Below are 20,640 nucleotides of genomic sequence, written 5' to 3'. Positions count from 1 at the left end.
GCTTTATAAAGTCCGACTATACCAAATAATCCCCGTACCAAAATTCTAGAGCTCACAATTTTTTTCTCGTGATAAGCTTCTTGTTTAGGTAACAAGAAATGTTCACCTACCAGACTACTTTTTTGTCGTGGAGGAGTTCTGTGCGCGGAGGCTGAATGTGGGCAGAGCTTCACTGTTAAGTTGTATCCGACAATACATAAGTGCTTCAGGCAACAATGCACAGTCAGTCAACTACCGTATAAACACGTGTAAGGGCCGCATCCTGTTTCCCCAAAGAAAATATCTGAAAAAAGAAAAAAGATCAGTGTATTTGCTGCACTTTCAAAATTGGCCCTCAAATCTGGAAAAAAGTGCAGCCCTTACACACGTTTATACGGCACTTTATCACATCACAAAATGTACCAAGGGTAAGCACAGTTTTAACATTTTCAAATTTTAATGGCAGGGTCAATAATGCTAATTATTTTGAGGACTTGGCAAACAAAAATGCCCATGAAAGAACAACACACAAGCTCACCTGCAGAGGTAAAAACAGTTTGTCCATTTTTAAATTTTAATTTGACATTGCTTCTTATCTAGTGGTTGTTGTAGCTTTTTGTCAGAAAACACTGTTACATGTCTATATTTTGGTCAAATATTTAGGGGAATCCCCCAAGGTGGAGTAGATTTGTAATAAGGGAGTAATTACTCCTTGGCATCCACCCGAGCGCAGCCATACGGCTACAAAGGAAAGCTATACAGCTTTCTCAGAAACTTCGTAGTTAAAGAAAAATTCGTCCTGGTCCGGGGTTCGAACCCAGGACCAGGACCAGGGTGAATGCCAATGAGTAATTACTCCCTTATTACAAATCTACTCCACCTTGGGGGATTCCCCTAAATATTTGACCAACACAGCTCCCACTTTGAGTTATTGATCAATTCGCTCTCGCTCTACCATAAGCTTGCCGTCCTGGTTAGCTCAATTGGTAGAGCGACTGCTCCGGTGAAGCGGTGGTCCTGGGTTCGAACCCCGGACCAGGACGAATTTTTCTTTAACTACGAAGTTTCTGAGAAAGCTGTATAGCTTTCCTTTGTAGCCGTATGGCTGTATGGTGGATGCCAATGAGTAATTACTCCCTTATTATGTCTATATTTTATTGTTTTCAAATAAAACTTCAGTGGCTGGTCAGTGCCTGTGTTCAACTATCCTTCCTTCCTTTGTTTTTCGCAGGTCATTACGCTTTAGGATCCCAATGTAAAGTCAACGAACTACCTCACAGAACTAGCCCGCTGGCCACTCCAGTGTAAGTTGCACACAACCCCTGCCACAACGTCAAGTTTTCAGTCATTCAGACCATCTGTGGATCAAATGGCCAAGCAGGTGTGGGTGCATGAGTTTGTCCCTCACCACAGCACCAACTATGCCATCTGTACGATGCATAGGAAGGGTCACAGGTTGCCACAACTGAACGAAAGGGTGTCCCCTTAAGTATACATGATTAAGTACGAAAGATATGCACAGCTAACCCATGTGAAGAGCTCCTTGCTTCTCTTTTGTCAGTGTCCACAGCTGCAACAGAGACCGGAGTGGACGGTCGCGGGGTGCTGTCCTTGGCTCCCGACTTGGGCTGCATTTGAATAAAACAGAGAGACAATTACCAGCAGTCTTCGAAGGCATTTCCTAGTCCCTTCCAGAGAACTGCAGAGTATGCCAACATTGATGAAGCAATCCAAAAAAGGGCCACAGCAAATGAGCCATGTCACTGATAACAGTGCTATTTCCTCACCAACAATGCTGCCATGCCATCAGGTTGAGTCGCAGCAATGTTAGAGATGGTCAGACTCTACTAAATTCTGCATCTCAAGGTTGCACACGGGCTAGGAAGGACGCCGTACAAACACTCAAGGTAAATTTTGAGCGCCTGCAGTTTTCCAACATGCTCTAAAATCTAAGTATACGCATGGGTGTTTTGCCTCCATTCAAATGTGGCTGACATGGCTGAGTACCATACATGTGCCCTTTGTGCGCAGTAGCAAAATATCAACCTCTCATCCACTGTGGTGGGCACTAAAGAGAGTCATCAACTTTCAACGTGTACTACCAATGTACAGTCATGGTCAGAATTACCTGCAACACTCTGGTGGCCACCTTCTCCTGGTTTGTGTTCGATAGAAAATGAATGCGCTCTGCTGCACAGTACTGGGCATGCTGCTCGCCAGCTATATGCAGAACTTTGCAGTAGCACCTGACTCGCAGTGCTTCGTGTCATCAGCTCGTACCACCTGATGTGTGTGTTGCAAGTCATACTGTACGCAATAGTACAGTCACCGCCAAAACAACACTGAGCATGCTTTGGCGATCAAACTAATCAAGCGGAGAAAATTAGAAGGCACCTGGTAAATACGCTAGCAAATGCCACTCATGTGCTCACATATAACCCCAAGAAACCATCATGTTTTCTACCATGCAATCTTCATGATACCTTCGTAGCTGATATGAATGTGCAAGATTCCCTGGTCAAAATGCACTGTGTGCAATGGGCAGAATTCCAAATGTTCCGAAAGTTCTCCTGTGCTATATCGATGATACGAATAAGTTGCTGCAATCACACCAGCGAGCATTACCTGTGGCCTCTCACATCTCTGACTCCGTGAGCGCCAGTGGTGCGGTACCCACTGCGAGTACTAAGCAGTCATGTGCGGCCATAAATAAATCTAGTCAGCCGTAAAAAGATCTGCGTAAATGTATTTGCCATGCTTATGGATTCCAGATGATACAAATATTTTTCACGACCCCGTGAGATTTGTAAGATCAAGATTCTACTCTATACAGAACTTGCAAGAAAAGTTCAAATGCCGAAGCATGCTCCATATTATTTTGATCGCACCTGTGCATCATTATGAGAATGCTTTATTGTTTGATCACACATAGTGTAACAAAAACCCATCTGGCCCGTTTTTTATTCCAGTATAATCCTAATACAAAACCAGCATCTGGCTCTGCAGTACAGCTGGCTCTTGATATTTCCAACTCCAAGGGGACCAAAAACGGTCATCAGAGATTTGCCGAGTTTGAATTAAGGGAAGTGCTTAATACCCTAAACATCAGAGATTTGCCGAGTTTGAATTAAGGGAAGTGCTTAATACCCTAAACAATGACATGAAGGTTGACAGGAACAAAGTGTCAGTCCAAATGAAGTGAGTATTAACTAACAAGAGTACACTTTGTCAGCAAAAAGCAAAATGAGCCTATCAGGACACTGCAGGAAACAGCAAAACTTTCATTCAGAGGTGCATTATTAAATGGCACCATGAGTTTTATGGCATTCACAAAATGAACCAGAGCTGTGATGAGTACAGTAACAAAAGTAAATAAAATACGACCTTGCAATTTATAACCACTCCCACGTTCTATGTGCGCCCACAGCCCTGCAGATATTAGGAGACAGGCAATGCTTCTGTGCAAGCATACTGGTGCAATGATATGCGTCTTGCAATAAGCAACACAGTTAAACCTGGATGTAACAAACCTCCATATAGTGAATTCCTCGATATACTGAAGTTTTTTAATTCCCCAATGCCACCCCCTCTGAAGCGCATGTATTTGAGACCTCCATGTAACGAATGCCTGGCGGCGGTTGACCTTGATGTAACGAACTCGCTAGGCCGACTATCTGTTAACTTGTGCTGAGTTACGAGATTTGGCTGAAAAGTAAAGCAAGAGGAGCGTCAACGATCGCAACGAGCGACTGCTGTTGAGACAGCGTGTCCGTTGGCGCATCTCCGTCGCTTTTGCTTTTGGAATGCCATACCACGTGGCACTACAAGAGTGCATGCTCAAAAGCAGCGAAAAATGACAGGACATAGCAAAAATGAAACGGCACGAGCAGGGTGCGTCCACTGCCGCCGCGCGGTTGCTTGTGTAATTCCAGCGCAGATAGCTATCGCGCGTCGGGACTGCGGAGCGGGGACGGCAGAGAGCGCCAGCGAAGCAAGGCGAAGAGTTTGTTTCCTGGGGCAACAGTGACGGCCAAACCGAAAGAGGGAACATGCAGGAAGAAGAGTATGGAGTCATGCCTCCGCGGACGCCGGCCAGTCTGCGGCAGCGACGCGGCTGCGCACGATCTCCTCTAGCTCGGCTGCGCTGCCCCCGCCTCTCCCCTTCTCTCGTAGTGGCGTTGCGCAAGCCGCGACAGTCACGCTATCAGACATCGAATAATGGGGTTTTCTGTAAGCATTTTCAAGGTGATTTCACCTACATTTATTTCTTATTTTGGTTTCCAGTCTGCATCGCCCTTTCGGGTCTACTTGAGAAAACTGCATGTAACGAAAACCTGGATGTAACGAAAAATCTCAGCCCTATTTCAACTTCGTTATATTCAGGTTTAACTGTACGCATCTTGGTGGGCCTACAACAACTCTGAATTTTTTAAAATGTTGTGCTCTAAAGAGGTCTGCTAGGAAAATTATGTTTGGACACAGCAAACAGTACTGTCCTAATAAATTTTCACTGCTACTCCCAACTCAGAGGGATTACAAAACTATATGAACACAGATGGAGAGAGCTATACACAACCAGAAGAGCCAAGTAAGCTATGGAGACATTCGATGGTTTTGATTGGTGTGGATTTGAGAATACAACAAGCACAAGCAGAGTGGTGTACTGCATGCGCTGACAACAGAGGCAAAATGGCCCACCTTGCTGACTGAGATGACTGACACATCGTACACCAGAACAGAGTTTGGTGGAACTGTGGTCCCCAAGCCTTTTGAGCCATATCCAAAGGAGGGTGGCAGCACAAGGAGTTTGCGAGAATCCTTCCTGCAGCCAAGAAGGCCCTCCTCCAGTCCCTGCAGCATCAAAAAAAGGAGTGAACAGAAAGAATCCTTAGGCAGAAAAATGCTCACGAGACTGACACACAATGAGGACACTGCTCATATCACCAGGAGGACAACTCCAGCAAGTAAACTGCTCAGACAAATAAGAACCGAACAAAAACAGTGCAACATAAAGCAAGATGGGCATTTGGCAAAGCACACTAAATCATGCACTTCCTGCACCCGTGAGCCATACTTTACTGGCATACGAATTCTCGACAGAAGCAAGAAAAAGATGCTCCAGGAAATGATGGAAATTTTTTATTATCAAGTAGGCATCTTGTGCACTGGACAAATTTTAATTTCGCTGAACATGGTTCAGAGCGATTTTTTTTCATACTTATATTTGCATTATTTTTTTTAAGCATGAGGGGGTGTTCACTGCACATGTAAAAGCAGAAGCTATACATGTCCTATCGGGAACAAGAGTTTGTGGGTCGCGAGTTCTTGGAAAAATGTTTATTGTACTCCACCTTGCTACCCAGTTGCCTGATACTGTACGAAGGTATTAAAGGCCTTAATGCTCCTTCCTCTGGTAACAATATCAGGTGACTGGGTAGCCAGGTGGAGCTACAACAAACGTTTTTCCAAGAACTCGCGCCCCGCAAACTTTTGTTTCTGATAGTACATGTAGTCTGGTACAATAAAATTACTTGTGAGTGGCGGACCGTCCTGTCGTCTTCTGCCTCGTGTCGGCCACTTTAAACCAAGAATAGCAGTTCTATGAGGAGCGGTGACTAGCTCCAAAGCTCTGTTCGCTGTGGCTTTCACGCGAAGCTGGCAAGCCTTCATGACACTCTGCAAGCAGTGTGCTATGAGCATGCTGCTAGTGTGCACTGACCACACTCTTGCTTCTAGGCTACAGATAAGCTGGTCTACTGGCATATTTTATTGCTGAGTTATGAATACACCAAACTGCTTCAATCTGGGACCGACTGTATGGTAGCAGCAGCCCAGGATTAGTAGCATAGCTAAAATTGAGGCCATCATGCGCCAAACACGAGCAAGGCATGAGAAATGGCATAGGAGACAGAGATATGGATTAAAAGCAGCATCAGCTGACAACGTTAAGCAAGGGTAAAAAGGGTAAAGGATGAAGAAATGTTATTTTTGCCCAGGGTGCAAAGGCATGTTAAATTATTTGTCCTTAACTGTTTTCATAATACCGCATAAACACATGCGAGGGCCGGACCCTGTTTTCCCGAAGAAAATGCAAAAAAAAAAGAGATCCATGTAAGCACCACACCTCAACTTTCCACTACTCACATGGGAATATAACGCAAGCGCACAGGAGGTTCCAGGTGTTGCCCATGAATGGCGTCAGAGGCCGCTGGTCATTACCGTCTTTTTCATTAACTTTTTTCCTCCCCTGCAAGCTCCCGCTATGCACACCGGCATCAGTATCACCAGATCCAGCTTTTTGTGACTGTCAAAGGCACGGGAGTTGCGGTAGAGTGGTAGTTCACTGCAGTTGTGACTTTCGTGTGCTGCCGCCAAGCGTTGCAATTTTAGCACAATTGGAAAACACCTTAACAGCTACACGGCTGGGAGTTTGCTCTTGAACATGGCAAGCATGCGGCGGGCAGGAAATCCGACGTGGATGAGAAGTGCTTCCGACGATGGTGCAACCAAAAAGATGCACTGAGGAACACAAGCTGCAAAAGGCGCACTTTCCGAGGCAAGCTGTGAAAGTTTCACAAACTGGAAGAAGAGCTGCTCTGCTATGAGATGGAAGTGCAGAACAACGGCTACGCTTTGACAACGGACATGCTGCAAGACTTCTTGTGGGATGAGCGTGCACCAGAGCACAGCACCAGCTCAGAGTCCGAAGACTCCGCGAGTGATGACTCACCGTAGAATAAATGCCACTCAATCCCCGATTGGTGTGCTTTTACTTAATTTTTTTCGCACAGCACGCAGATCGGTTGCATCCCAAAAATTGGCCCTTGAATAAAAAAAAGTACGGCCCTTACACGCATTTATACGGTACTATGTGACATGGGCTGAAAAATCAAATTCATTCAAAGGTTACACAGAAAGCAGCAGTTGAAAAAAAAAGAAGCAAGATAAATACCTTCACATGTTTTCCTCTCCCAATCTTAATTTTTTGAGGCTCATCACTGTCAGTTGTGTCAAAGACCTGAAAGCAATCATAAATCATTCATAACTTCATGTTATTAGCCTGAAAACAATCAAACCACACAAACAATTTTCCACGCCATTTGTCCTGACAATCGATACTGAGTGCACTAGCAGTAATCAGATATGAAGAAGCCAGATCTCCACATTTAAATATTAAAGTACAATCAGTTGTGAAAGCTCCCTGGCTGAAACCCCAGCGATGAGAGCAAGCACCCGAAAGCATGGCAATGCAGTGATCACAGCCACTCCCTGGCTTTATGACTGAAGTTGCACAATAACTTGGCTCCCATTCATATGTTCACGAAAAAAAGTTACCACGGAATGCCATTTAGCAGTTCAACTGTGTGTCCTCCTTTGCTATGCTTGTTTCTAATGACAAACCTCATGCCCACAACAAATGTTTACGTCGGGGACTCTCCAGATCGACATAAATAATACAGGTAAAACCACAGTCCCCTCTACTTTGCACTTAATTGCAAGCACGAATGTTTATGAATGTCTCATCATCTAATGTTCACTTTTCGAAAGAGTCTTAGAACGTATTTAAAGAGTAAAAAACAATGCCTGCAAAAGCAGAGAGTGAAATCACGACTACCTCGCCATCCTACCACTGTCACATGTGATATGCAAGGCTAGCAAATTAATCTGAGACAGCCAGGTACCTGTCTCCTTGAGGGTCAGTCTCACTAGTGCCAGAAGCAATTTCTGGTGAAAACTGGCACTTCTTAAGGATTAGTTGCCGAAGCATCACAACCAGAAAAACAGCACAGAAGTCTGGCATGCATGTGTGCTACAATGCAAGGAATATGACAGTAACTGATAGATAGCTTGCTTCAATTGCAGAACGAAATGAATGCAAGAACACACAACTATGTACTAGATGACAGTGTGTCCATGGTAGAAGGCATTTCACTTTGAGCTTGACGAAAATCAAGGCTGAAGGTAAGGAAAGAAGCTCTAATACATAACTAAGCTAAAAAATTTGACAAGTACGGAAAGATGGGTTACGCACAAGGGACGCTCAGAAGAGAGACAAAACAGGACAAATGAGCGAGTGTGCTTGTCCCGTGTTACCTCTCTCGTGGATGTCCTTATGCTCAGCCCACCTTGGCTTACTCAACACGAACCAAATTGCCCAACAATGCATCCAGCTAAAAACGGACACTTTTAAGGTTTTTTGGAACCATGCTTTTCAGGCAATCTCTCCTAAGTTTCAAACAAACGTTCCCTTGACAGTTCTCTCTATGCTTATTACTTCTTACAAAAAAAAAAAAAGTTTTTGCCCTTCATGCCACATTCTTTGCTGACGTCAGCCATGTCTGAAAAAAATATTTCGATACTGATGCGAGGGAAGCAGTACAGGCCTCCATAGACGGGCTATGTGCTTTGTAAAATGATTCAAAATGTGAACACTTTCACATATTGGCATAACTGCACCTTTACACTTGAACAGAAAACGAAATTGCAATGGAGACTACTTTTAGACCATCCAAAAGGCTTACGAACTCAAAATCAATTTGTAAGCATTTCATTAGTCCAGTGCAATCAAATAACGATGCATCTTGCAATAATTTCAGCGTTTATTTTGCAAGGAGAGGTGTTTGTCCAATTGATGATCTCAGGGATAAGGGTGAGTGTCTTGCCCATCGCAGTGACTAAATTCATGACACCAAGCATGATCACCTATGCATCTGTGACGTCGCAGCACACTATACAGAAAGAAGCAGAAAAGGGCAACCATGCATCACGAGAAGCTTGAACTAGGCTTGCTTACAACAAACTAACAAAAGAAAATTGATAGCAAAAGTTACATCACCCCAAACGCCGTATTAAATGAAATAAAGGAAATCTAGAGGCTAGCATAATAAAGGAGCAAAGCCAGGCTATTTCCACTCACCACCTTGCTTTGCAGCCTTGCTTGTTTCACTCAACAGCTGCCATGTAGAACACAAATGCAAGGCTACCCGTAAAATACATTCCAAAAAGTATGCAGACTGACAACATTAATGAAGGCATTTTTTTTTTACCTTTTCGTGCTTTGTTATTTGTGCTCTCATTCACACACCAGAAAAAAGAATTGCACTAAGTACAAACTCAAGAATGCAGCAGCGAATGCCCTTCAAAGGAGGTGCTCCAGTCAATGGCATCGACTGGATCTCATGACATCACAGTTGATGCCCTCGTGTGAAAGTGCCTCTGTGAAATGGGATTAACCGCAGCGTCATGACAATCGGCCGACGCTATTGGCTGGAGGGCCTCGCAGGAAGGGTACATGCCACTGCATTCTTGGCTTTTAACTGACTATAGTTTGACCACAGAAACTGTGAGTACTGTTATCTCTTACAGCTTACGACTCTGGTCATTACAATGCACCGTCACTCAAGGTGAAGGAAAGTGCGCAGTAAGCTGCCTCACATACTTGAAAATTACATTACAAAACATTATCTTTGCAGACATTTGCACATCTGATATTGTAGAAAAACAGCCTTTTAATTTAGACTCACTTTTGCGATTTAAGATCACTTAAAAACTTCAATATTTACAATCTGGCTATTCTACAACAGTACAAGAAGATGTCGTTAAACTCGCCTTTTTGAGGCTGTGTTCACTAGTTAAGAGCCAAGCAGTGTATTTAATGACTGCTGAGCTGCCATGCACAAGGCTGTCGCCATCACCTTCCCCGGGAACCACCAAGTCCTGGCAGATGCAGTAGCTGAGTTCGGTAAGGCTACCACCAAGACTCAGGGCCTTTGCTACAACAGCCTGAAATGGGAGTGGAAGAAAAGTTAACCCCACCAGCAATGCAGGAGAGGATTGGGCCTGCATGTTGTGACCACTTTCACAAAATGCACTTGGTTCAGCACTACGAGAACTTCCTCCTTGTTGTGTGCATGCCACACGCTTATTTTAACCAACAACAATCACCGTCACAGCTCCCAACAAGCAAAAAAATCCAAACCCTCATATTCTGAGTGTCTTCAGAGGAGACAGTACGTCAACCAAAGGTAAAAACTATATATTCTTCACTAAAATAGAAAGCGGCATAATACACGACTAAACCGGAGCAGCAAGGACTTGTCTGAAAAGTATAAATGAAAACCTTCCAAATCTGTCAGGAAAGGTGCCAGATGCTCTGTCTTTCTATACTTAGTCTAAGAGTCTTCAAGAGTTGATAGGAGATGCAACCAACCTGCTTTAGAAAATTGATGACTCCCTCTTCACTGTCAAACTTCACAGACCAATTGAAGCGCTTCTCGTCGGCAAAGCTCAAGAAGTTGTTCCCCAGGAGCTGTTGCCACAAATGAAGCAAGAAAAAAGCTGTGCCCATTAGTGCCAAGTAGCGAACGAAAAAAAATGCAACTTGGATAAAGGCACCACAATACATCAATTCATCAAAGCAACTCCTGTACAAACTGCAACAAAACACAACAACCTTTACCACTGGTGCAAAAATTATTTGAGCCTGAAGGACGGAAGTATAGCTACAACAGTGCAAACGACAACGAACACAGAAGAACAGGCAATACTGGGTGAGTTGGTTAGTCCCGCTCGACTATACAGAGCATCCCGATGTCCTGCCCTTTCTTCTTTGTCCGCATGTTTTTGCACTGTCGTAACCACGTGAAGTGTGACTGGCATGTCTGAAACTGAAGTTGAATTTCAGTTGCCCGACTAAAGAACTTCCACACACAAAACTACTCACCTTTTTTTTTTTTAAATGCTGCTTAGCCCAACTTCAATACACCAAAGCAATAAAACCACAACAAACCAAAAGCGTTCAAGTTGCTTATGTTCTAAGCCTCATTTGCATACATTTGCGCAAGACAATGACACTAAGGGATGATAACTCTTCAGTGGTTTCCAATATGTCACAATATGCAAGTGTCACCCGTTATGCTGTATATATATAGGGCCCTTCATTTTCGGGTAAAATTACTGCAGATTATGAGAAAAAAAAATGCACTTGATCACGTAAACAGTTCTTTAGTGCAATTTCAGTTCCGTATTGTTCACGAAAACAATGAGCAAAAGATAACAAAAAAGACCATTTTATGCACCAAACACAGACAAGCGCTTTTAATATAGTGTCTCTTGCTGCAAAAACTGAGCCGGAAAAACCCTGAATTATGAATCTTTTTTTTTCAGAAACCTACCCGAATTTATGCTAAAATTTTTTTTTGAGATTTTTACTCTCCGAATTTTAGAAAAATAAAACTCAAAAATGAAAAGCCCTATCTATATATAGGTAAGCATCAGTGAAATGCAAAAGAAAAGAAAAAGCGTCTGTTCCGAAGAATCTTTCACTAGTTCATGCCTTTTTCCATACAAAACAGTAATGCGAAGGGGCCATAAAATGAGCTCCTCAGCTGCTGACACTTTTTTGCATCCAGGGATGTACCCAGCGCTGCATGCATATGCTACTCTTCCATTGCTTGGACAATTGTGCATCAGTGCACCATCATTTCTTTCTTCAGCAATACACATGAAAGTACGCTCCTCCCTTCTTGCACGAAGAGACAAGCCAATGCTGACACTCTGACGGAATGACAAATAAATGTGAAGAAGCAGTGCTGAGAAAGAGAAGCGAAGATAAACTGCCAATCTGTAAATTGCAAATGTCTTGTACCTCCCCAAACCTCAGAATACAGCCGCAAAGTTGTGTCATAAGTCTCTTTGTCCCCACCTTTCAGCTCTGCTGCTGCTTTCTTTTCTGAATTAAACCCCAGGGTCTTCTGCAGCGAATGCTTACAGATCCAAAAATAATTCCTCTCATCATACAGGTTACTTATAACGTAGTGCAATATTTGCTCAGGCAATATGCATGGCACAAACTGACCCACACTCCTATGAACTTGCATAAGCTGTAACAATGCAAGCAAAACCTTGTGAACTTTAAAACGGCGAACTGGTTTACCGCACTTATGTGCTGCCCGTATTTACGCTTGTGCCTACGGACCCAGTGACATGGGGACTGCTCCGAGAGAAAGGCCAAAGAGGTGCATACAGCCTTGCCTGAGTAGAAAAGCCAACACATGCACTACATTCGATCTGCCAGACCTAATACAAGGTCTCTCCTTGAGGCACACACGAATCTTTGGCTCAAGATTAAAATGGGATGGACAGAACAGTGAGCAAAAGTCGGCTTGTCAACCATATTATCACCCCGGTAGCAATTAAGAAGGGTAGGAAAGATGGGCTCCACTTACTCTGATGGCAAATTGTGCATTTATTGCAGTAACAGCCACCTGTTGTTGCTTCTCTCTGTACAAAATAAGCTTGTACTGAAATAGAAATGACCACGGCAATCAAAAAAAAGCGCCTGACTATGACACTGTTGTGCTCCTCAGTCTCCATGCCCAGTTAAACACACATTTAGCACTGAGTTCTCAATGTACCATTAAAACAATGCACAAAAAGGCAAACTTTGAGCTCCCATGCCAGTAAAACTAATTTGAATATGTTTTGGAGCAAAATGTGAGCTGCACAGTTTTTTTGCTCGTGTTACAAAAGAGTACAGCAGGAAGCATGCAGTACTGGCTGCAGGATTTGTCCCCTGCACTTCCAAAACCTTTTCTCTTTTCTTCCCACCTAATGTAATTGCAAGAATGCTTCAGAGGCACCCCCTATACATAGCATGGCACTGCTATAAGAAAAATACGCAGGGCAGTGACAATTGTGCATATGTTCACAATTGACAGCACCCTATTTTGACTGTCAAAGAAAAAAAAAGCAGAATGAAAACAGTATTCTGGTGTCGGAGATGGCTGCAAACTGAAGTAAAAGAATTTCTACAAGAAAATAATGATTATGGCGTGTGCACTGGACTGAAGGAAAGAAGAAAAAGAAGTAACACGATTTATCCATGACCATTTATCCATGACATGAGGGCACAACAACTTTGCCCGAATCTCCAATCAGGGCAGAGGGCTCAGTGCAATCTTAGCCTCACACAGCACCACAGAAAATATTAATAGTCTGATACAACTCAACTCTGCAATCAATCTCCGCCCACATTCAAGACTGCTGCACAGAATTCCTCCACAACAAAAAAGTAGTCCAAAATTTTTCTTGTTGCCTAAACAAGAAACCAACTGCCGTATCAAATTAAAGGTCACGAATTTTGATGCTTTCTGTTTGATATCATCAAACATTGAAGTGACCGAACTTTTATGGTGCAAGGGCATCTAGGGCCAAACAGCGCCATGGCATAAGGTGATTTCGTCTTCTCAAGGTGGGGTCGAAGACCCATTTCAGAATCATTTCAACCTAAAGAAGCTGAGCACCAGGCAACGGGAAAGCTTGTATATCGGGCGGGTACCCGGCAGCACTGGGGATCGAACCCCGCACCTCCCACATGCAAGGCGGGTCCTCAAACAACTAGGGCACCACTGCAGTCAGTCAAACTTCAAAAGAGTGACTGCGTTTACTGCTGCGATTGGTCAGCGGAGTAATACAGGCCGCTGTGGACCATGGCATACTTTCGTCAACTGCTGTTCTAGTTGTATCTAGCACCAATACACAGCTGCAAGATGCATTTTTTTTCTTTTCTAAGCTAGAGTTGCTTTCAGCGTACCCTTGCAACTGCAGTTAGCACAGGATCTCACAGCTTCTGCAACTTACAGTTCCCTTTTCATGGTTTCCTAGCACTGCAATGCCCAGCCTTCCCAGGTTGCTTGGCTTCTTTCCTTCACTGGAAGAAACAGAGAGACGTGGGAAATGACAAGCAGGCCGAGGAGGTTCTATGAAATCCTTGTTACACTGTCAAACTCCGATGAATGAGCTCAAGGGGCCACTACAAGGCAAGACCTTGGTTTGGTTTTTGGTTTACGGGGGGTTTAACGTACCAAAGCAACTCAGGCTATGAGGCATGCTGTAGTGAAGGGCTCGGGAAATTTCAACCACCTGGGGCTAAAGACCTTTAACGTGCAATGACAATGTACAGTGCACGGGCCTCCGTGGCCAGGATCGAACCCACATATTTCGGGTCAACAGCCAAGCGCCATGACCACCGCGGCGGCTTGAGGAAAGACCCTGACTAAGCAATGTTTCGTTAAACTAACACCAGTATGAATAAGGAATATAACCTTCTGCAGTAGAAAATCCTAAATTCTGCGGATGAAGAATAAAGAATCCGCGAAATTCCGCAGGAAGCAGTGTTATGCATGAAAGAAACATGCAAGTTTATTTTCCAAGCACATGCCTTACATGCTGCAGAGGTCCCTCTTCAGAAATTGAATGTGGCCATTGTAACTCTGCATCAAGTAATGTTTTCCTGTTATCTCCACTCAAAAGAATGAAGCTTGTGTGATGCTAGATCTCTACAATTAATGAATGATCCCTCTGCTTCAACAAGGTTCATTGTGAAAGACAGATATTTGAGCTCAGTGGAAGAGAGGGTTGGGGACACTTCCATTCCAGCCAAAAAAGGCAGGACATCGAAGTCTCCGCCCTGTTCGTCTTTCTTAGAGAGAAACTGTGCAATGTCTGCATCACTACAGTACACCTCTCGAGCAGTCTCCAAGTACACCTGACACTTAGCAGCAAGGACTGGTGGTTCTCAACTAAGTCCAGGCACACTTGCAAACTGCAACCTTTTTCCTGGTAGGGACCTGAAAGGCAGCGGATCCTCTTTTAGCTATGGTCGACTTGAGGGTTTTGGATTTTGTTATAACTGCAATCTTATTTTTAAAATTTTCCTCGGGTCTCAAACTCCCTCTCATGTTATATTCGTGAAAATAAGTTAAATTAGTCCTTTTCCCATGGTTCTGTCATTCCTACTAGAGCACTGCACGGGCCTATATCTGAGGCCCAAGCCCGGCCCGGGCCCAAGACCTGAAGCCCGAGCCCGGCCCAGGCCCGCTAATTTATCGCTCTAGCGAGCCCGGCCCGGCCCGTGAATCCCGAAGTGAAGCCCAGCCCGGGCCCGGCCCGGCCCGTTTCACAGTATCACTTGAGGTATACTGCTCACTCTGAGCAAGTAGACTGCTACTAGACGGATAAGAAACTGGCCGACAAAGGTTCTGAAACCACAGTTTGGCTTACAGAAGGTTGGTTCTTTTTAACCCAGAAGGAAGTGATTAAGAGTTGTGCTCGCCAGGCCCATCTTTTGGACAGTGATCTCGTGTAGGTGCGCAAAGATAAACTCGGAAGTTCCGAGAGCCAAATAAAAAGGGCTGCATGCGCGCGTAATGCACTACTTTTCATTCCCACATGATTTTAATCAGTTATATTTTGGCGCCCACGAAGTATAAACATTAAAGCTGCCTAGCAAGCAGTGGGATGACATTTTTTTTTAGTGAACGCGATCTCACAGGTTCAACTCATAGCCGAACTGGTCACCTTTCAGCAGAAACGAAAAGCTAAAAGACTTGAGTATTTCACGGTGTGTGTTTGAAGACTATAAGCATCCTAAACTAACATGCTCTTCCCGAATGCATTTCTAATAGTGTGCTGGTATGTTATGGGATGACGAACGATCAATGGCCAATTAAGACCGGTTGAATTTTACTCTTACTGGTGGAGCAGAAGATAATGCGAACCATGTGATAACTTACAGATGAACACTTGTCATGACAACCAGGCTGAAGAAGCGAGGAGGGATAGATGTGGTTATGAAATGAGCTTTACAAACTTTCGCGAGCTTTTGTGGCTATTTCATTTACGAGACGTTCCAGTGAGCCGATCAAAAAGAAAACCCAACGCGCTTTAGTTTGGAAATTTTTCGACATGAGAAAAACATAGCTATAAAATAAAAGCTATGTTCCAAGGGGAGTCAGGCTGTGAGAGACACCGAAGCAGAGGGCTCCGGATCATTTCGACCACCCGGGTTTCTTCAACGAGCACCGATACTGCAAAGTACATGGCTGTCATGCTTGCCGCCTAAACAGAAATGCGGCCGCCGAGGCTAGGAGCAAACCTTGGTTCCCCGACTCAGTAATCAAGCGCCTTGACCACTAAACCACCATGGCATGGAAATAAGGAAATATATAAGTCAATGACTAAAGCTTAGTTTTTTTCTCCGCGCATATTATAACCCACAGCTCCAATGCCGCAGTTGTGTACTTCACTCTGCAATAGTGAATGAATAGTCGGACACCAGCCGTTTCTGTACAGACCCAAGCCTGACTCGGGTACGCAGCTTTAAGCCCGAGCCCGGCCCGGGCCCGCAACTTCAGGCCCGGGCCCGGCCCAGGCCCGACGACAAAACAGATCATGTCCCGGCTTTTGGGCCGGCCCGAGCCCGTGCAGTGCACTAATTCCTACTGATGTCTGTAACAACAATTGTATCAAAAAATGAGAATTTGGCTGTCAGTACAAAATCCCGTCAGAAATGCATAAATCCACGATTTTTCGCAGAATCGCGGGAAACTAGGGGCCATGAATACCCCAGGTAGGCACGCAGGAACCGCCAGAAAGGTGGCTTCACTTTATAAACATCAGTAACATAAATTGGAATTGTGAACAATTAACACAGACTACCAGCTGAGTTCTTTAATTTGTCCACAACACATAAGGAGGAACAATGAATAACCTAAAATGCTTCTTGTTTTAATCTGTACATACATATGTTCGCATCTGCAGCAATTCGATAGCAAATAGCAAAATCCATCAATCAACTATTCAATTGAAGAAATGCCCGTTGCAGGCATATTTCAGCCTTAGGCAAAAATTTCTTGTTTTGCTCGTGACTTCACTTATGTAGCAAGTCACCTTGTTTTATACTTTCTGCATCTCTGGAAGCTGATACTTCAACTTTGCTTTGATACATGGAATTTGCATTAACTGGAAGAACTCCATGTTATTTTTTCTGCCTAAAAAAAAAAGTAAACATTAGTACCCTTCACTGTGCATGACACACATGGTATCGTGGCTGAAAAATTATGGCTATTTAAAAGTGCACTTGTCTGGCTGTTCGTCATTCACTTCAGTAGAACCCTCACTACTGTGGTCTCTGTCATTGGTTTGGTTTGGTTTATTGGCGTTTAATGTCCTGAAGCAACTCAGGCTATGAGGGACGCCATAGTGAAGGGCTCCGGAAATTTCTACCACCTGGGGTTCAAAATTTCCGGAGCCCTTCACTACAGCGTGTCCCGCATAACCTGAGGTAATCAACGATTCATTGATTTCACGTGGGCAGTTTTGACGTTTGTTGAACAGCATTGTTACTGTACATACACATTTGGGCTTCTTGGAAGTTGCAGCAGCTTGACATGAACGGACTGTTAGCGGGTGATTTCCATATGAAGTAACTGTAGTCTAACACCGGTTGCAGCTTTTCATTAGGACAAAATGACCTATGCAAAATGGCAGCAGCATTGATTGACCCTCGACAATGCCTCACTGGTGCCTCCCTGATAAACTAGAAAATTCAATTCATAAAATCCCCCACTAACGTTATCAAAATGACAGGGCTGAAACCAGACACTTCCCCAAGGTGGCTGATGACAATATGTTTATGTGGAGAGGGGAAGGTGAGAGGAAACATTCAGCATCAGGCCCAATTTGGAAAGGAACAAAAAAAATTTGTCTCAACATAAGGCCTTTTGACCTTCAGAGGCTAAACCCCAAAGTGTACCATAAAGTCACAGCAGAACACAGATTGCACCAATGAGTGAAGAATAACCATTGTGTGCTACATGGCAACGGCAACGTACATTATGAAAAATCCCAGCAGCAATTCTGTGTTGCCGTTGAGATCTTTCTCTCTCACACATGCACACGCATAAAATAAAAAAGAAAATTAACACAAACTAATGAGCAAGGTCGTTGACAGTATAAAGACACGTGCATGTATACTTTGTACATGTGTGCCACCTCTTAACATTGGCAAGTTTCATATTCAAGCAAATGTTGGTAGTTGTGCTCACAATAATGCACAGCACACATGAAAGTTCAAACTCTTTAGATGTGCTCGTACGTTGCATATACACGCAACATTGTAGTTTGCTAAACGCTGAAAAAATGCAACAAATGTTCCAACTTTTCCAAGGTAACAAGTTGGAATACCTAGAGAATCAAAAAATTTTGGCCAAGGCTGCATGAGCATTAGATAATATTTTTACACTGTTTAGTACCACATCACATTCTTTGCATGTATACATTGTTCAAACACTATCATCCAGAACCTCCGACCATTCATCATGCATCCCCTTTCACTTCCTTCCGTCCCTTTAATTGCAGTTATAGGCAGCAACAAACACTTCAGGGATGACACCTTCACTTACTGGTAAAGCCACCCTTTGTTTCAAGCACAAACCTAAACCCGACTGCTTGCCCATATTTCTGCTTGTGGGAACAACAGATGGCTTTAACATTAACAGAAGGAATTGCTGTGAACCTTAGGCCCTGGAGTCAAATCCCAGCCACAGCAGCCAAGCTTCGGTCGAGGTAAAATGCAAGCATGTCCGTGTGCTGTGCAATGCCAGTGCAGGTAGAACCCCAGGTGGTCAAACTAATCCAGAACCCCCCACTATGGCTTTCTCAAAGCCCACATGCAGCCTTGCGTCGTCAAACTTCACACAATACCACAATCATGTGTAACAGGTTGCACTGAATGCTAGGGAGATGGGGCATTTGATAGATTCTGCATAAAATGCATTAACACAAAACAAAATTTATTACAGCGCTGTCAATATATGGCACGCATTCATGTCATTCCTTAAAGATCCATACTAAGGGAGTAATTTACTTACTGGCATCCACCAACATTATCTATTTTTCGAACCCGATCTTCTGCTTGGGCATTGTTTCAACACATACTACATAGGTCTGCCTTGCAATCTGCTGTTATGAACCAATTATACACTTACTACAAAACCCACCACACAAAATTTCGCAACAAAAAAAGAAAGAAACAGTGGTTCTGGTATGTGGAGCGTAACGTCACGAATCTGCACGTGAGCCATGAGGAAAGCCGGCGTAGCGGAGGGCTCTGGATTAATTCCATCCACATGGGGTTGAACTGTGCATACGAATTAAGATGACAGTGCGTGCCCGCAGATAAGAAGCGAATACTGTCGTAGGTCGAGATGTAAATAAAACAGCAGTGACTCGCGAATGTATCTGAATGCCGTATTATTGCACAAGACAGCATTCAGAGAGCGTTACCGTCAAGCACAGCTGGAAAAACTTTCGAAGACACTTGTCAGGCTCGATCCGCATGCAGGGCGCGTTTAGAGGCACACACATAAATCTCGGCAGCATTTCTAATTACTTTCAAGGTACGGTGCTACAGCGATGCACTGTAATTCTGGAAGTGGAGCTAACCAATGTGACTCGGAGGTTTAATGACTCACTACTTAAATGCTTGAACAGCAGCAGCGTGTAGTAGCGATAAGGTACCGGACGAAGACTGTTTATCTGCAAGAAAAACAAGGTCAGTGCGATGACGTCGTCATGACTCTCCAGTTACATGCACGGTAGACAGGACTCACCAGAGGCCTTACCAACTGACGGTTGCTTCGGAGGCGTGTATGTCAGTGAACTGTTGCCGGCATTTGCGGCTTCGTTGTCCGAAAAGAGACTAGCAAGATTCGAGCTGGAAGAAAAAATAGACGAATAAATACCTTACACTTTGTCGGGACATCACGATGACGGAGAGTATCACTTCTTCCGATAAGCAGTAGCATAATTCCACTAAATTAACGCCAGCTATCCAAGAACAAAGTGTTGTTCCAAACGACGCACCTGCCAGGTTGCACAGTAAAATCAGCATCATCGTCGTCATTCCCAAATAACATTGCTATTCTTCAGGGCACATATAACTGTGGGCGTGTGCGAGCCTCTCACAGATAGCGCGCTGCAAACTCAAGATGCTCGCAGGTAACCACCCCCCAGCAGAGCAAGGCAATATCGGATTGGCAGCTTCAGCGAGCAGAGCGAGCATGAAAGCGAGAGAGCATGGAGGAACGAGAGAGCGAGCCGCACGCTAACACATTGTTGCCATCCAACCGACTCAAAACGGCCAAAACCCCGAAAAAGTACGCGGATCTTTCAAATGGTGTCTTCGGCTGACGGCACTCGTGGAGTTTTCTACGCACACGTGCGGTGCCCCACGTTCGGCTGGATGCCACTCGTGCAGTGCCGTACATTCGGGTGGGACGAGCACGACACGCGTGCGCGTCATCGCGCTACCGTGGAGACTGACCATGGAGGTTTTTCTTCCTCCATGAGACTGACGGTGGAGCGCGGTGCAATCCCGTCGTGCAGCGCGCGCTAGCAGACGACGCTGTTCACGCTCGTTGGTTGACGCAGCATCGACGAAGAGGAAAAAGGGAAGAAGCATTACAAGTGGGCACATTTTAAAGAAATGTTGAATAATATAGCAGCTGCAATGCATTTATTCGCGCTGCAATCGCGCAGCCACCGGCCGGCGAGCCATGTGCCTTCCGTTATGAGGAAATTAAATGTTTGTCAATATTTTTAGTCTCGCAAGTTAGCTCTTGCAGCGAACGGCATATACTGTTCATCCGGCATGCCTGCACTTTATAACATCGTACTTTTTGCCAACGTATGCACAGGTTAAAGGATATCAATACAGCGAATGTGGGGCGCTTAGTGGATTGAGAATCACCTGCCGATATTTTCGGAAGTTACTCTAGCTCAAGCTGTAAAGGCGTATGCATCGAAACCGGTAAGCAT

The 20,640-nt window shown here is 44.3% G+C and overlaps 1 protein-coding gene across 2 annotated transcripts in view; it reads right to left on the bottom strand.

Annotated features, from left to right (window-relative positions):
- LOC149355424 (FK506-binding protein 15-like) overlaps nucleotides 1-20,034 on the bottom strand; it is a 108,722-nt gene extending 88,688 nt beyond the window's left edge. Inside the window, exons 1-10 of one of the 2 annotated variants that reach the window (XR_016291506.1) lie at nucleotides 19,687-20,034; nucleotides 19,434-19,537; nucleotides 19,296-19,359; nucleotides 13,621-13,690; nucleotides 12,207-12,281; nucleotides 10,190-10,288; nucleotides 9,589-9,762; nucleotides 6,932-6,997; nucleotides 4,678-4,830; nucleotides 1,507-1,607 (exon numbers count right to left, since the gene is read on the bottom strand). Coding sequence is in view for 1 of the 2 variants with exons in the window: in XM_089583785.1 (XP_089439911.1) it covers nucleotides 1,507-1,607; nucleotides 4,678-4,830; nucleotides 6,932-6,997; nucleotides 9,589-9,762; nucleotides 10,190-10,288; nucleotides 12,207-12,281; nucleotides 13,621-13,690; nucleotides 19,296-19,359; nucleotides 19,434-19,537; nucleotides 19,687-19,739 (959 nt within the window). In the remaining variant the exon portion in view is untranslated. The remainder of the gene's footprint in view (nucleotides 1-1,506; nucleotides 1,608-4,677; nucleotides 4,831-6,931; nucleotides 6,998-9,588; nucleotides 9,763-10,189; nucleotides 10,289-12,206; nucleotides 12,282-13,620; nucleotides 13,691-19,295; nucleotides 19,360-19,433; nucleotides 19,538-19,686) is intronic. The other variant, XM_089583785.1, reaches the window with a different exon arrangement.
- Between the last annotated feature and the right edge of the window lie 606 nt (nucleotides 20,035-20,640).

This window comes from Amblyomma mixtum, chromosome 3, assembly GCF_055824585.1.
Source record: "Amblyomma mixtum isolate Tamu chromosome 3, ASM5582458v1, whole genome shotgun sequence".
NCBI classification, from domain to species: domain Eukaryota; kingdom Metazoa; phylum Arthropoda; class Arachnida; order Ixodida; family Ixodidae; genus Amblyomma; species Amblyomma mixtum.
This window is presented reverse-complemented; position numbering and strand designations above follow the sequence as displayed.